Genomic DNA, 14,901 nt, shown 5'->3' on the forward strand with positions numbered 1-14,901 from the left:
TTGCACCAATGCATTGCAATTGAAGTATCCTGGAAAGTGTCACCAAATGGCACTGATGGGATTTCTCAAACACGAGTTCACACCGCACCAGGATTGGTGCTAAGCTTGTGCTAACTGAGAGGTTGTAACACAGATGCTCTCCCTCGGGTTAGGGGGAAAGCAGAGTGTGATGACGCAGGCGGTTTCTCACATTTTCTCTAAATAATCTTTTCATAAAGCCAGTTTTGCTTTGAAAGAGGCGATGAACCTTCTGTCCGGGAAAATAAGAGAGTCACAAATCAGTAAACAGATATTTTATTACCATTAAAGTCATCAACTCAGTTAAGGAGTATGGTACAGAGGTCACAAATGCAAGACAGGACCTACAGGTGACCACTGGTCCTGGCAAACATCACATCTACACATACACCTGTAAGTGCATGGCAAAATAAACAGATGTGGAATAATAAATACGGGTGAGAAATGTATTGGAAAAAAGCATTGCTTTAAATGGTGTAACAGTACTTCAACAGTATTTATTTGCCATCAAAACAAAGAGAACTACATTAAATGATCTATTCACATAAAAAAAAAACTCCTCTTATTCAGCCTCTTGTTAAAGTGTAAATATTTATTATAAACAATGCAAGAAATAACAAAGTGCTATAATCTGAATTATCGTCTACCAATTAACCAAGAGGAGATATGTGTATAAATGAAAGACTCTGTGACAACAAAGTCACACTTCTACTGTACATGTAATTGGTTTTCTCTGAAATTCAAATATTTCATATGAATGCACATGTGTGCAAAGGAAATACTTTGACAACGGACTGGTCTGACAAAGCGGTCGTGCATGAGCCACAAAACATTAGGCTTTAATTACAGTATTAATCATCTAATCATACTGGCAATGTGGCTGCTGTCTTTATGTGATTAGGGCAAGAAAATCTGTGGTTTACTGTGTGTTGGCAAAGGAAATCATGTAGGGGGCTCACAGGCTAGGAAAGAAAATATGGTCTTAGTGTCCCCTTCACACACCCACCCACACAGACACACACTTATTATACTGTATCTGACAGCAGCCAAGTGTTCATTATTGTAAGTGGCCCTGATGGGACTGACAGCTGGCGAGGACTATAGACTTACAGGTACATGGACTCTATCGAAAGGACACCAGGAATCACAGTTTCTGCAGCCAGTCAAATATTGCTCAATTTCCTGTAGAAGGATTCGGAAAACTCCTTCTCTAGCTCATTATTAATGCTCGAGGGGACCAGTGACAAGAAGGATAGTTTGTTATTACTCTTGATTAAGTATAGGCTCAGAGTATGTGTAATAAATAAATAAATAATGAAAAAAGTAAAAATGTGGAAATAAAAAAATATATATACAAACAAAAACAAAACAAAAAACACATTAATAAGATCCAAACTGTTCAACATTCGCCTCATACTTCTTTCTAAACTACAATTTAACAAAGCAGGGTTAATGATGATGACCCCAGTCACCACAATGAGAAATGATGCATGTCTTTTCTTGAAAGCCGCATGTGATCAGTTAATGCACATTTTGTTTTGCAGTGACATCCAAATATTAAGATGTGTGTGGCATTTAATTCTAGATACAAAACAAAATGATTAAATAAAGTAAAAACAGACATAGATCTAGCCAAATAATAATAATAATAATAATAATAATAATAATAATAATAATGATGATGATGATAATAATAATAATAATAAGACTGTCACGTGATGGATAAAGATATTATAAAGTGTTTTTAGAAAAGAAAAGCTACAAATTAATTTGAATGCATAGAACTGAACTGCTATGTAATGAAGACTATTTTTTCGCATATAACCGACAGGACCGGTGCTAAATGAACATTAATAAACAGCATCGTGTGCAGTATGCTTTAAAAACATCATCCTCGACATGGCTAATGGTAAGAGGCGGTCGGCGCGAGAGTGCTGTGGCCTACACGACAAGTCAAGGTTGGCAGTAGCGCATCTTTATCCACCAAGTGGCTATAAATGAACGAACAGCAAAAAGTGAGAATGCATGCTGATTTGGCTACGTCTACAAAGGTCTCTATATACAGAATCTTTACACGTACAGCTATGAGGTTCTTTCCTGAGCAGGAAGTTAGCAAAGCAACATCATGTTTGTGTGTGTCCATGTGCGAAGCTGCCTAGTTCAAAATACTGGGCTTTAAAACCCCCAGTCACAAATCTCAGCATTGTTCAATGCACAGGAACTGGTTAGTGGAGACAATAACAGATAGTAAATGTAAGCTGATTTCCTACTTGAAAGGAATTTATGTGGCAGAATTGCCAAAAAGGCCAGAATTTAGCAAAAAGCTAAACTTTTTTACTAATTCAAGGAACAAATACTGTAATTGCAAAAATTGGCAGAGAGAAGTTCCCCAAGTTGGCTCATTAAAAATGCATCAAAGCTGTTTTTAGCACGATTGTGTCTTGCTATGCTCTCTTATCACTAATAGAAGAATCAGAAAGAAGACTTTAGATGTAAACCACAGCTTGACAGTGAATCTGGTTTTTTTTGTCTAAGATTTAAGTGTGAGATAGATGCGATTTATACAGTCTGGCTTCGACCACCGGAGGGTGAGTGAAAAAAGACACATTTAATGTAAAGAGAAAGCCAAAGCATCACAGCACTCAGGAAAGGTAGCACACAGCCTCCATGAGATGATACTAAAGCTGCAAGTGAGAGAGAGAAGCAGAGTCAGTGTCACCATGCTAGCAGCTAATGTACAGTGTGCAGGAGTTGGTGGGGACTGCCTGGGTCACACAAAAGGAGTGGTGGGCTTGGGTTTAACCCTGCTCATCCTCGGCCTTGGTGGCTGCGTGCAGAGAAGTCAAAGTTTCTCCGTTACAACGCGATGTGGGCTCGGCCTCCTGTGGTGCCGGGCTCGGCTGTTGCGGCTCGGCAGCTGCGGCCTCGGCAGCAGCCTCTGGTGCCAGCTGGTTTGTCTCTCCCGCAGCAGGGATTTCTGTGGCAGCAGCAGATAAAGGTGCAGAGGGGTCAGCAGCAGCCTGGGGAGCTGCAGAGTCTCCTGGCACCCCGGCTGCAGGGCTGGCTGCCTTCGATTCGCTCTGCTCAGGTGCTCTCAGTCTCTTCATTATGGTGGTGACTCGCACAGCTTTCTGAGGGACGAGGGAAGAACAGCAACTCTCATCAGACTGCCTCAACTCACAGTTACACATTTCTGTCCTACTATACCTTCTTAATCTCTGTGAAGACGAACTTGGAGGAGAGAACAAAAGGACTTACCTTCCATTTAGCTCGGGCAAAGTTCTTTTCTATCTGTGCGCACACGTTTTCCTTGATGTTCTTATCCGAAGCTGCACCACCAGAGATCCTGCCATAGAAAATGTAAAAAACAACTTTACAAAATGCTTTACGCTTCTCTTATCTCTAGATGATGCTCACTGAGTTGTGTTTAAGAAAATAATGAGCTCTGCCTAACACTTCCTCTCCCTGCTCTGCTGCGCTGTGCTGCGATTCACCTCCCTGTAACCAGTGCTTCAGGTAGTCTTTGTGCAATTACAACAAACACTGTACAAATAAGATAACTAATTAATAGAAATGCTCAAAACTTAACTAATCATGCAGAAATAATTTGAATTTCCTGAATGGTTCTTTTTTAAAAGCCATTTTCTCTGGAATCTGCAGGCAGCGCAGCTCAATGAGTCTGTGTCACAAGAGGAGAAGAATCTCGTTGCCACAAAATGGTTGACTTTTCAACCCTAGTCAGAAGTTGTCAACTATTTTTCCAGAAGTTACATGTAGTTTATTTTATTTACTCCCTTTTGATTTTTAACATTTCCTGGGCTTATTGCTTCGATCCTGTCTTTCGCTGACTCTGACCATCACTGCCTCATGCTCCATCTCCTACTGAGATTTACAACTTGCAGCTCATATTCAATACTTCCTGCTGAGGTCAGCAGTCCACCACCTTTGTCTGCAACCAGGTTCTATTGCACGGGAGGTTTTAATAGGACTTCTGCAGAAAGAATCTGAGTAACATTTCTTGACATACAGATGGATATCATAGTGTTATTTAATAGTATCTTAGGGCATAAACCAAGTAAAAGGCAAATGACTGTGCCATATGTAAAATAAAAACATCTCAATTAATGTCAATGTTCATTTGCTGCAAAGGTAAAAGTCTGTGGATCACCACTGTGACACTCTACCAAGTCAATCCAGTCAAGGGTCAATCCAGGCAAAATTAGTTTCAGATATTTTAGAAATTGCCATCACTAGAGCTCTTTTACAATACTGCTGTGAAAAAGAATTGTGCCTTTTGGCTGAAGTAAACTTTGATGCAACTTTGTTCCTTATTTAAGTAAAATAACATATTTGATGATCTGTGATTAAACCTTTAAGGTGAGCAGAGAAGTTTTTAAGAGACATATATTCTATAAGGGGAAAGGTTTGATCTCATGCAGCACATCACTTTAAGATAATTTGATCAGACTGCTCTGCTTTAAATGGTCTGCACAGTATCAAAGCAGCAGCTTACCATTCATGGTTTATAGCCTCCTGGGCTGTCAGTCTCTGATCTTGATCCACCTCCATCAGACGAGCAACCAGACTCTTTGCTGTCAGAGAAAAACCACAGGGAAGAAACTCAGCAAAACAAAAAGGGTTTCTTTTGGAAGCGAACATAAATATGGCACATTTAAAGTTAAGACAAGGGGAAAACACTCTCAAATGTGCAATGTTTCACCAGCAAGCTGTCATTGTTCTTCCCCATTGTTAAGTTTGACCTGACAATACCTGAATCAGAGATCTCATCCCAGTATGGAGAGTCAAACTCATAATCGCCCGCCAGGATCTTTCGGAAAAGGTTCTTGTCATGGTTTTCATAATCATCGTCATCGGTTTCATCGTAAAAAGGAGGGTTGCCTGACAGCCTGAGGAAGCAAAGCAACAAAGAGCATCAAGAGTCAGGAAACATCAACATACCCAATTTAAAAGTACTCAGATAATGTCATGTCCCAACTTACAGTATGTACATAATGACACCCGTGGCCCAGCAGTCCACAGGCCTGCCATATCGCTGTCTGCCAACAACCTCTGGAGCTGCACAAGAGCACAGAAACTACATTGCACTTTCTGCAAAGTTGAAAGCAACAACAGACTGCCACATATAACGGTATCTTATTTGGTATGTTGTAAAAGTATATTCTCACCTAGGTATTCTGGTGTCCCACAGGGGTCTTTGATTAGCCCATTCTCCATTTTGGCCAGATGGAAGTCACTGATGACTATTTTAGAGTGCTTCAGGCGGTTGTAGTAGACCAAGTTCTCCAACTACGGACAATGACATATTACAATGACAATGGGTAATGTAATATTCATAAGTGAAGTCTTTCATTGTCATAGTTAATCAGCTATAGAAGGTTGTGGGGTTTGAATTTCAATAGGGGTGTCATTTTCAAAAACAGAAGTAATGAAAAGACTGAAGAAATCTAAAAGTTTAATTATCCACTGCATATAAAAGGACTTAAATGAAAGACATCCATTTTTGTCATTTTGTTATCATGGAACTAAAGCTAAATGCCTTTGAAAGTTTAAAGTATCTCCACTTAAGAAGAGCATTGATTTCTATTATGGCTGACAGACCCATGCCAGGAAAAAGATTCCCATTTTACAAATAATGGCTGTACATAATTATGGAGATACAGCACAGAAGGCAGCCAATCAGTCTGCAACAGGCTTCTCCGTGTGTGTCTCTGGCTAATAATAATGATTTTCATCAGATTGTTGCATTTCAGCAGAGATTTAAAGATTTATACACGTTTGGCTCTTGAGCCCTTTGTGATTAGATGATCTTGAATGTCACCAACGGTGCAGTAAATACCTTTTTTCTGTTACTACTGTGTCATCTTGAATTTGCCTACTAACAAGAACATAAACAACATCAGATGTTTAAACTGAGCCGTTTTCCAATTTCATGGAAAACATTATAATATATAATATCATTTTGAATTTGATGGCATCAACACATCTCAAAAAGTGGTAAAATATCTCAGTTTCAACATCTGATATGTCGTTTATGTTCTATTGTGAATAAAATATGGGTTGATGACATTTACAAATCACTGCATTCTGTTTTTATTTACGTTTTACACATCGCCCCAACGTTTTTTGAATTGGGGTCGTAATCAGATTATTTTTAATATTAAAAGGGTTAGGGGGGTTAGGGCTATCGAGCTAGCAGGAGATCTGCAGCACACTGTCTGCATTTGTCACAGCATGACATTGGCAGACCTGAGTGGACAAGCATTCAGTGTAAGGAAAGTGACATTAAAGAGCAGAAGTTTGTTGAGCTAAGTCGGCTGTCCGATACCAAGAGTGGTTAGTATGTAGTATTTAAAAAAAAAAAAAGATCAGAACCGTTTATACAACAAGGGGGAATTATTCACATAAGACTATTGCTAAAAATAATATTGTAAGGAATCCTATAATATTATGAAACTGTAGAATTGAATTAAATAGCTGTTTTGCAGTGCACCTGTTGGTGTAAGTGTGGTCTTTAGTGTACAGTAGGTAGACTCTAGATCCCAATGTGAAAATTGGTGAAAGAATCTTTATTAAAACTTTATAAGTTTCAAGAAGAAAGAACAGTCAGTAGCCAGGGCCAAAAGATACAAACACTCTTTTTTTATCCTCTGCTATTAATAAGGTGAACTTAGAGAGGACAGTGATGATGGTTTTAATGTCTCTTTTATTGTACTGTGTGAGTTTTATGTACTTTATATTGGATGTTTTCTTATATAGTCTGGGTCTTTGTGTTACTCTACTACTGCAAAAATAATTGCCCTTTAGGAACAATAAAGTTATTCTTGTGTGTTGGGTTTGTTCCAGTGTTCCAGTAAGACGCCACTTCTGTCATGATGTCTTGTTTATGTCAGTATTTTCTGTACTACTGTAGCATGTTACCTTGAGGTTTCTGTGAACAATCCGCAGGGAGTGGAGGTAGGCCACAGCCTCCAACACCTGACGTACCACATTGCTGGTGTCCCGCTCTGAGTAGTAGCCTTGATCCAGGATCCAATCAAACACCTCTCTGCCTGTTGCACTGTGGTAAAGAAACGACTACACTATGACATGTTGCATGTTTGTCACTAAAAGTTACAGAACAGAGTTTAAGTCAGCATCAGAAGGTGCCAGGCATCTTTTTTCTCACTTTCATTTGTGCCAGCTGTTTTTGCTAGTTATCATTTTTAGTCAACGTCTTTGTAACCACAACTCATAAAGCAACAAATCAGGTGACCTCAAAGGACAAGATGCGCATCCTACAGTATATTTAGCTCATCCATGGAAACGCATCAAATTCCTCAAGAAAAAACATGCGGATAAGAATGAAGCAGCTAGCCAGCAATCATATCTGAATACCAAATGAGCAGAGTTCAGAGCTGTTCTCATATCTATGGGGCCTCAGGCTACAACAGCTCATTCCCCACGAGTGTATAATCAACACACACAGCTCAGCAGGCACGAGCAATGGCAAAGACGAGCAGAGAGCCTTTTCCCCTGGCTCATCAGACATTTGAACTCACAGTTCAAGGAAAAGGAAGTACTCTTTTTTGGTCTCATAGACATCCACCAGCTGGAGAATATTGGGATGCTTCACCCTGAGGAGACATAAAACACAAAACAGAGAGTGAAACATGGAGTGAAAGAGAGAATAATGTCAGGAATTGATGTAGCAGAGGATCAGAACTGTGCAGAATTACTTCCTCGTTAAGTGAAGACTCATTAGGTTAGTTACTGACTGGAAAATGGAGGTTGGGGACATTTTTTAGAATGTCAGTGATGATGGCTTATATACCATGTCGGTGACATGAGGAGCAAAGTGAAAACGGTGCATCGTGGGTCTTTATGGGCACATTTTGTAAACACATTTCTGTGGAATCCAATTCTGTGGATTTCTAAAACCACACACATACATGCAAACAGTTTGTCTTTTAAATTCAATCACTGACATAAAGACAAAGAAGCTGAATACACATGAGGCAGTGTAAGTGTACTACCTGTGCTAAATTACAATTTGGAAAAACAGTTTGTTTGTTTGGGTGGTTGGTTTAATGAAATCATCTTCATGTCTGATCTGGTAATGTCCCTCTGATTGTCTCTCGTCCACAGGTTGGCATGACCTGCAATGAAGCTCCATGTATTTCCACAATGCCAGAAAATTATTGTTCCACATGTAGACATACATGGTAACTATGGTTATCTACAGAGGACTTTTTTCAGTAAAGTATGAATAAGCAGTAATTATAGTTTAGTGAGGTCTGCAAATGCCATCTGACATTAAAAACTGGTGGAAAATAGGCCAAAAAGCAAATAAGTAGTTAAAAATTTTTAGTGTAGGCTTTTGACAAAAGTCTTGCACGTCATTAATAATTCCTTCTAGCCATGTTTTAACAGTTTTTTTTCCCCCCACAGAAAAGATCAATTATCTCATTAAAAACTTTTAAAATGACATCTGCTCCTTCTCGACAATCAAAGGAATCCTGAATATTTGAATATGCCAATATTAATCACTTTTAAAAGTCTAATGGCTGGACACAGGATGTCTCAATTATAAGTTGCCTATTGAACTATGCTTGGCTTCCAAATGAGTTGTGAGGTCACAAAATCCTTCTGGTACAGATGCTGCTAAAAAAAAGGAGGTTTAAGTAGAGCACAGAGAAGCTTTGACTCCTCAGTAGTTGAATATAAAAATGGTGTTAAATGCAGCACATACATCCATCTGCACAGAGGAGCTCAAACATCCAGATAACAATAAGCAAAGCATACTAATGAGCAGAGGGGGAGTTGAAGTGAACGATGGAAAAAACTTGCATCAAAAACTGTGAATGTTTGCACAAGTGACTGACAGTGTGGAGGATTTGTTTTAAGTTTTAGATTAATGCTAGAATGAGCACCTCTATTCTTTTTCAGTGCCTATATTCAAGCATTCGATATTCAAGACTGCATTTGATGTTTTGCCAGCCATTATTCACAGCCTTTGAAAATGTCATCAGATTTGATTATTCACTCATACACCCCACTGATGATTACAGCATGAAAAATGGGAGCAGAGCACATTCTCGTCTCCGATGTGTCTAAGGTGTAATTTTCAGAAGAATATGAGTCCATGTTTTGAACATCTTCTCATAAAGAAATCACACCTTCATCCTCATCTTGCGTCACTGCTTCACCCGCTGTCAGCAAGAAATTGTTTGATAAGACCTGGGTTATGCTAATGTGGGTTTTCACTGGAAAGTTAGATAATGACAGAGTACACGAGAGAAACAATCTCAGATAAACAAGGTTGTTTGCGATCAGTTGGCAAAAAAATGGTTTGGTTGACTTTTGTATTTTTTAAGTGAGCAGAGAGGTTTGTTTTCTGGTTTGTTGTTCTTTTAAGAACTTGATGTCTGTGAAATGAGTTTTCAGGAAGATGAAATTGGGAAAGGAGAAAAAAGGACAAACAACAAAACTAATCAGACACTATTTACCACAGAATGTAGATTCAATGAAGACACAACTTACATCTTTAAGATGAGGATCTCATTTTTTGCAGCCTTGCGTACTTTCCTTCCATCCTTCTTTAGGAACTTTTTACATGTGTACATTTTCATTGTAGTTTTGTCCTTGGCCCTGAATATCTCACAGAACTCCTCCCTGAAAAGCAGCATTTTTGTGGCATTTCAGATTTGCTGTACTTGTGTGGATTTAAACACAGATCATAAAGCCTTTGTCAAGAAAAAAAAAATCACAAGAACAACATTTGGCTCGACAAACAGCTGTTGAGATACTCACGATTTAATGATCTGGCCCAGGTCATATTTATCTGTCACATCTGAAGGATTGTGATAATCCTTCTTTTCCCCGATTGTTAAACAGCCAAATGGCATGGCCACTACTCACCTGTGGTAAGAGAAGCAGAAAGAGAGATAGAAGAGAATGAAATATATAACAAGATGGATCCACTGGGGTGACCAACCTAGCTGATAATTTGTCTTCAATTTGGCTTCACACTGTGCTATAATATAACACTGTGTGATGACTTGGCAAAACTGTGGCCCTCCCTCAGTCATAAAGAACAAGTGCAGCAATGCTGAGGAAGACTTTCAAAAGTGTGAGAAAGACACCAGAGGCAGTATCAGTGCTGTGAATTGTTTAACCTACTGTACAGAGCCTTTCATGGTCCTGCATTAATAAAGGCCAGAGCCTTAGAGGGATCTGCTGCACAGTCCTCTTTATCCAACTTATATAACTAATAAGCGGTGATAACAGTGAGGAGAATGGTTTTGCAGTCAAGCAAAAGTCTGGCCTGAACATACCAGTTTTTTTTCTGTGGAATGAAGGTTACAAACCATGAAACCATAGGGGTCAGGGAGCAGAAGAAGTCACGGCTAATATGATCCAAGTGCCCGGCGAAGCAACCGCAGCAACAAGTGAAGCATTTCCAGTCAACACAGGGAGCCTGCATTTCCCCCCGCACTCCACCCACCCAATGCAGAAGTCAGGGAGGAATTAAAGTCTTTTACATCTGCATCAACACTTCAATACCTAATTGCAGGGCAGCCTCTCTCTAACAGCATGAAGGGAAATTTGAGACCAGTGTTTGTAATTTAACAGCAGGTTTCTTTTTTTTTTTACAGAGAATTGGAGATTTCAAAGTCAGCTATGTTGTTAATTTTTGTGTTTTCTGTTTTCTTTGCACAGTCATGAATAGAGATTCCAAAAGAAGGTGGAAATTAGCTGATGCTGCAACAACAACAACAACAACAACAAAATAAACCATTGATTTGTTACTCAGCATACATATGACAAAATTTCAAATTTTTTTTTTTTTCAGGTTTTTCAGTCAGGTTTATAAGGGAAGTGTATACAGCTCTGGTGTGAAAAAAATAAATGAATACATAGATTTATTTGTTCACACTCCTGTGAATCAGATCTGAGTCACATGGGGACAAAATGATTTGATTTAGGCCACTTCAGCATGTAATGTGAACTCAGCCTTTGTTATTTCCGTAACGTTGTGTGTGTGGAAATATATTTTCCCTAAGTATTTTATAAAATTTAATGACTGAAATGACTAATGTGCAAAAAAATAAAAGCATCACTACTCTCTTGTTGAACATCTGTTCTTCTGACTTAAAGGTTTAGTGTGACGTTACGGAAGTTCACATTACATGGTGTAGTGGCCTAAATCAAATCGTTTTGTTCCTGTGTGACTCAGATCTGATTCACAGGAGTGTGAACAAATGAGTCTGTTTTTTTCCTATGGATTTTTTTTTTTTTCACATCAGAGCTGTATACCCTTCACATAAACCTGACTGAAAAGCCTGACAAAAAAAAATAAATCAAAATTGAGCATAAAGGCCTGTAATAGAAATGTAGTCATATGTGTGCTGAGTAACAAAGAAATCTACGTCACAGTGACCTGAGACTACAGCAGTCAAGGATGAAATACCATGCAGCACACTTGCAGTGTTGTGATGTAGTACATATGCATCACAGCGTATGTGAAGTATATGTACTTTAACAATACTTGGATTTAAGTGTATTTTCCAACAGCTGTTGGGTAGCTTAGCTGTTTTTAGCTCATGCAACATTTTCAGCAGTAAGATATAAGACTGCAGACATTTTAAAAAGTAATGTGGTACAGTATGCTGCTTAACCTAATGCACAGATTTATCTGATTCAGTATAAAATCTGTTGCTCAGTCAACTTGCAAAGAGGTCTTCTACACAATTTGAGCAGTTGGACTCAAGGAGTTTGCTGCTTCCTGCCAAGAAAAAGTGCAGCACATAACTTTCCATGAAACAGCAAAGTATTGCTTTTTCACAGTTTGTACATACTCTAAGAAAACAACATATACATGTTATTAGGTAAACTTTATAGAGGTGCCAGTAAAGGCATTTTGTCACCTTCAGAAAGAGCCAAATCAACGTGGCCTTGTCTCTTCCTGCCTTTGTGCTAAATCATGGTAACTGGCTGCCGATTAGCTTCAGCTTTCCATGGAGACATTTGAATTATTTCACTTCACTCGACTAACTATGAATAGCAATTAAAAATGTTGCTTTTTTTACATTGTGTACAATAATCAGGTTCTCATTAAAAGAAGTAAGCAGCCTTTACTGTGGAACTAATCGCACATCATTATGGTTGGGAGACATGAATAAAACCATCTGTAATGTTTGTCTTATTTATTATAGTTACCCCCCACTCCCCCACCCTCCCAAAAAAGGCAGTAAAAAAACAAGTGGGTTTGGTTACAACAGGCAAGTGTGTGATTAAATGTTCCTCTGGTTCAAATCCCTGGACAGATTAGAGAATTCTGGTGGGAGAACAATTGTTGCCTCTCTCAACAACTACCATTCATGTGTCTTTTAATAAGGCCCTACACTACTTATTATGCCAGTTAAGCTGCTCATGGGCGTAAAGTACAACACTGCAGATTTACTGACTAGTCCTGAGCTGGTGTGAATATCCTGTCTCTGAAGTGGTTTCAATGAAAAGCAGAACCATGCTGAAAAATGATTGTGCAGCAAAAAAATCTCTCCCGATAAATAGGAGGTAAAAAATATTTATTCCCCATCTGCACAAGCATCCATCTGTGCCGGCAGTCTGGTGATGGATGTCCATGTGTAAATGAGCTCAGCTAGCATGAGAAGTATAGCATAATGTGTAAGAAGGGCAATCTGTTCAGTGGAGCTCCTCAAAATGTCTCGTCGTCCAATCTAAATCAGCACAGACACTTCTCAAATTGTTTAGAGAAAACTGTTCATTCTCTGAACTTCCTTCACCCATCTGAGGTGTGAGTCAGTGGGAGATGCTGACCTTTCCTGGATGCTTATTTCTCTCTCTGTCACGGTTTGGCTGCAAAGAAGAGAGGAGTTCTGCAGGGGCCAGTGGTTTAAATGAATGCCAGGACTGCCAGAAGAAAGGCATTAGACAACATCAGGAAAAATCTATAATTTGCAAGAAAGCATTTGTATTCCACAAGTAGCTGTAAGAGTCCACAAGAGTGTTGTTGATTTGTAACGAGGGGAATTAGTTTGAAAGAGGCAAAATAGTCCAATCTAATAATGAAAGAATCCTGCTGATAAACAGTGACTTGGTGACGGTAGAAAACTTTCTGCACCCGGCCTTAATTTTACGGATCAATGGGGGACATGTAAAAGAATAAAAGAATATGGACAAATATAAGGAAACATTGACACAAAAATGTGTGAATTAGTATAATGGATGAAGAGTGTGTGAAGCACAACATAACAAGCAGAAAGAACAGGATGCCTGACGTATCACTTAACTGTATAATGGGCCCATTTGGATGACCATGCTCTGACTGTTATCTGCCCTTCGGGAGCACTAATCAATGGCTCACAATGCTTTATGGCTCAGTGTGCGTGACCTCGGTCTGTCAGAGGGACCAGGTCGGGCCATGCTGCACTGCTGCATCAGCCAGGGTTTTCTGCAGATGCAGTGAAGACTCGGGGGACAGAAGATGGATAGTGATTAAGATCCTGTACCTATTAGGGAAGGGTAGTGCCTCCCTCAGCCAGTCGAGGCGGTGAGCAAATCAGGTGTTTCTTGAAATCGATGAAAAACTCTCGCAGCTCTTGTGTCTGGGTGAAGCTTAGGATTAGCCTAAATACAGAGCTTATGTGCACAGTGTCAAGACTTTTCAAGGCAGCGGTAAGGGGGATTATTTTACCTGCTGCTGCAGTGTAATGTTGGGCTATGCTTCGGGGAAAGGGCTTGTACCTGTTTGTTATGGTAAGCCTTTACATACAGGACGGAGCATCCATTTGCTCCAATCACACCATCAAATTCTTCCCTTATTTTTGGAAATATGTTTCTTCCTTTTCAGTCTTTGACTCTGTCCTCTTCTTTCTCCTTCCTCATTCCACTCCCAGTGGTTCAGTAAATATTAAATGACGATGCACAGGAAAGATCAAACCACATACATCTTACTTGTGCTGACTACGGACCATTGCTGATATGGTGATGTGACCTAAGCAATGCAGAACTTTAGCAATTATTAAAAAAACTATATTTTACATGGAGCTTCACTTGAGCAAAACAATATATAAAATGTTCAGGTTATTAAAATGTCAATGATTATTAATCATTTGAAGCATTACTGAATCACTACATGCTCTTTGTCCCAGTGTTTTTGTCCCACATTTTCCTGAAAACAAATCAAACTTGTTTTGCCAAAGACAACTGAATGGAAAAATACTGAGCCACGAGTCACATTTTCTAGTCCAGAAACTTCTACATTCTTACACTGCACAAAAGTTTCTGTAAGCCAACAGCAGGCCGTGTAACGCCAAAACATGGAGCGTAAATATTGTGGCCATTTTGTATAATTCCAACTATAAAACATAATAGAGTATAGTATAGTATAGTACAGTATAGTACAGTATAGTATAGTACAGTGTAGTATAGTGTAGTATAGTATAGTATAGTATAGCGTAGTATAGTATAGTGTAGTATAGTGTAGTATAGTATAGTATAGTATAGTATAGTGTAGTATAGTATAGTGTAGTATAGTGTAGTATAGTATAGTATAGTATAGTATAGTGTAGTAAAGTGTAGTATAGTGTAGTGTAGTATAGTGTAGTATAGTATAATGTAATATAGTATCTTATAGTGTACTATAGTATAGTATAGTATTGTATAGTATAGTGTAGTATAGTGTAGTATAGAATAGGAGTATAGTTTAGAACAAGATGTGGATTTAGGGTAAATATAAAAAAAACTGATCAATCTCTAGCTGCTGAATACAGAGCAGCATAATGCATCTTAAGAACCAGACATTTCCCTTTGAAGAAGCTGTTTACAGCTTGTTGCACTGTCCACAAGTGACCAACAAAA

The 14,901-nt window shown here is 38.9% G+C and overlaps 1 protein-coding gene across 1 annotated transcript in view; it reads right to left on the bottom strand.

Annotated features, from left to right (window-relative positions):
- Nucleotides 1-278: 278 nt before the first annotated feature.
- The window catches only part of camkvb (CaM kinase-like vesicle-associated b), a 36,918-nt gene continuing 22,295 nt past the window's right edge, over nt 279-14,901 (bottom strand). Inside the window, exons 2-11 of the mRNA XM_067505767.1 lie at nt 9,829-9,936; nt 9,559-9,690; nt 7,578-7,652; nt 6,958-7,096; nt 5,205-5,325; nt 5,019-5,094; nt 4,789-4,925; nt 4,532-4,610; nt 3,277-3,364; nt 279-3,149 (exon numbers count right to left, since the gene is read on the bottom strand). Coding sequence (XP_067361868.1) covers nt 2,817-3,149; nt 3,277-3,364; nt 4,532-4,610; nt 4,789-4,925; nt 5,019-5,094; nt 5,205-5,325; nt 6,958-7,096; nt 7,578-7,652; nt 9,559-9,690; nt 9,829-9,923 — 1,275 coding nt within the window. The 5' untranslated portion in view covers nt 9,924-9,936 and the 3' untranslated portion in view covers nt 279-2,816. The remainder of the gene's footprint in view (nt 3,150-3,276; nt 3,365-4,531; nt 4,611-4,788; nt 4,926-5,018; nt 5,095-5,204; nt 5,326-6,957; nt 7,097-7,577; nt 7,653-9,558; nt 9,691-9,828; nt 9,937-14,901) is intronic.

The sequence above is a fragment of the Channa argus genome, chromosome 5, assembly GCF_033026475.1.
Source record: "Channa argus isolate prfri chromosome 5, Channa argus male v1.0, whole genome shotgun sequence".
Classification (NCBI taxonomy): Eukaryota; Metazoa; Chordata; class Actinopteri; order Anabantiformes; family Channidae; genus Channa; species Channa argus.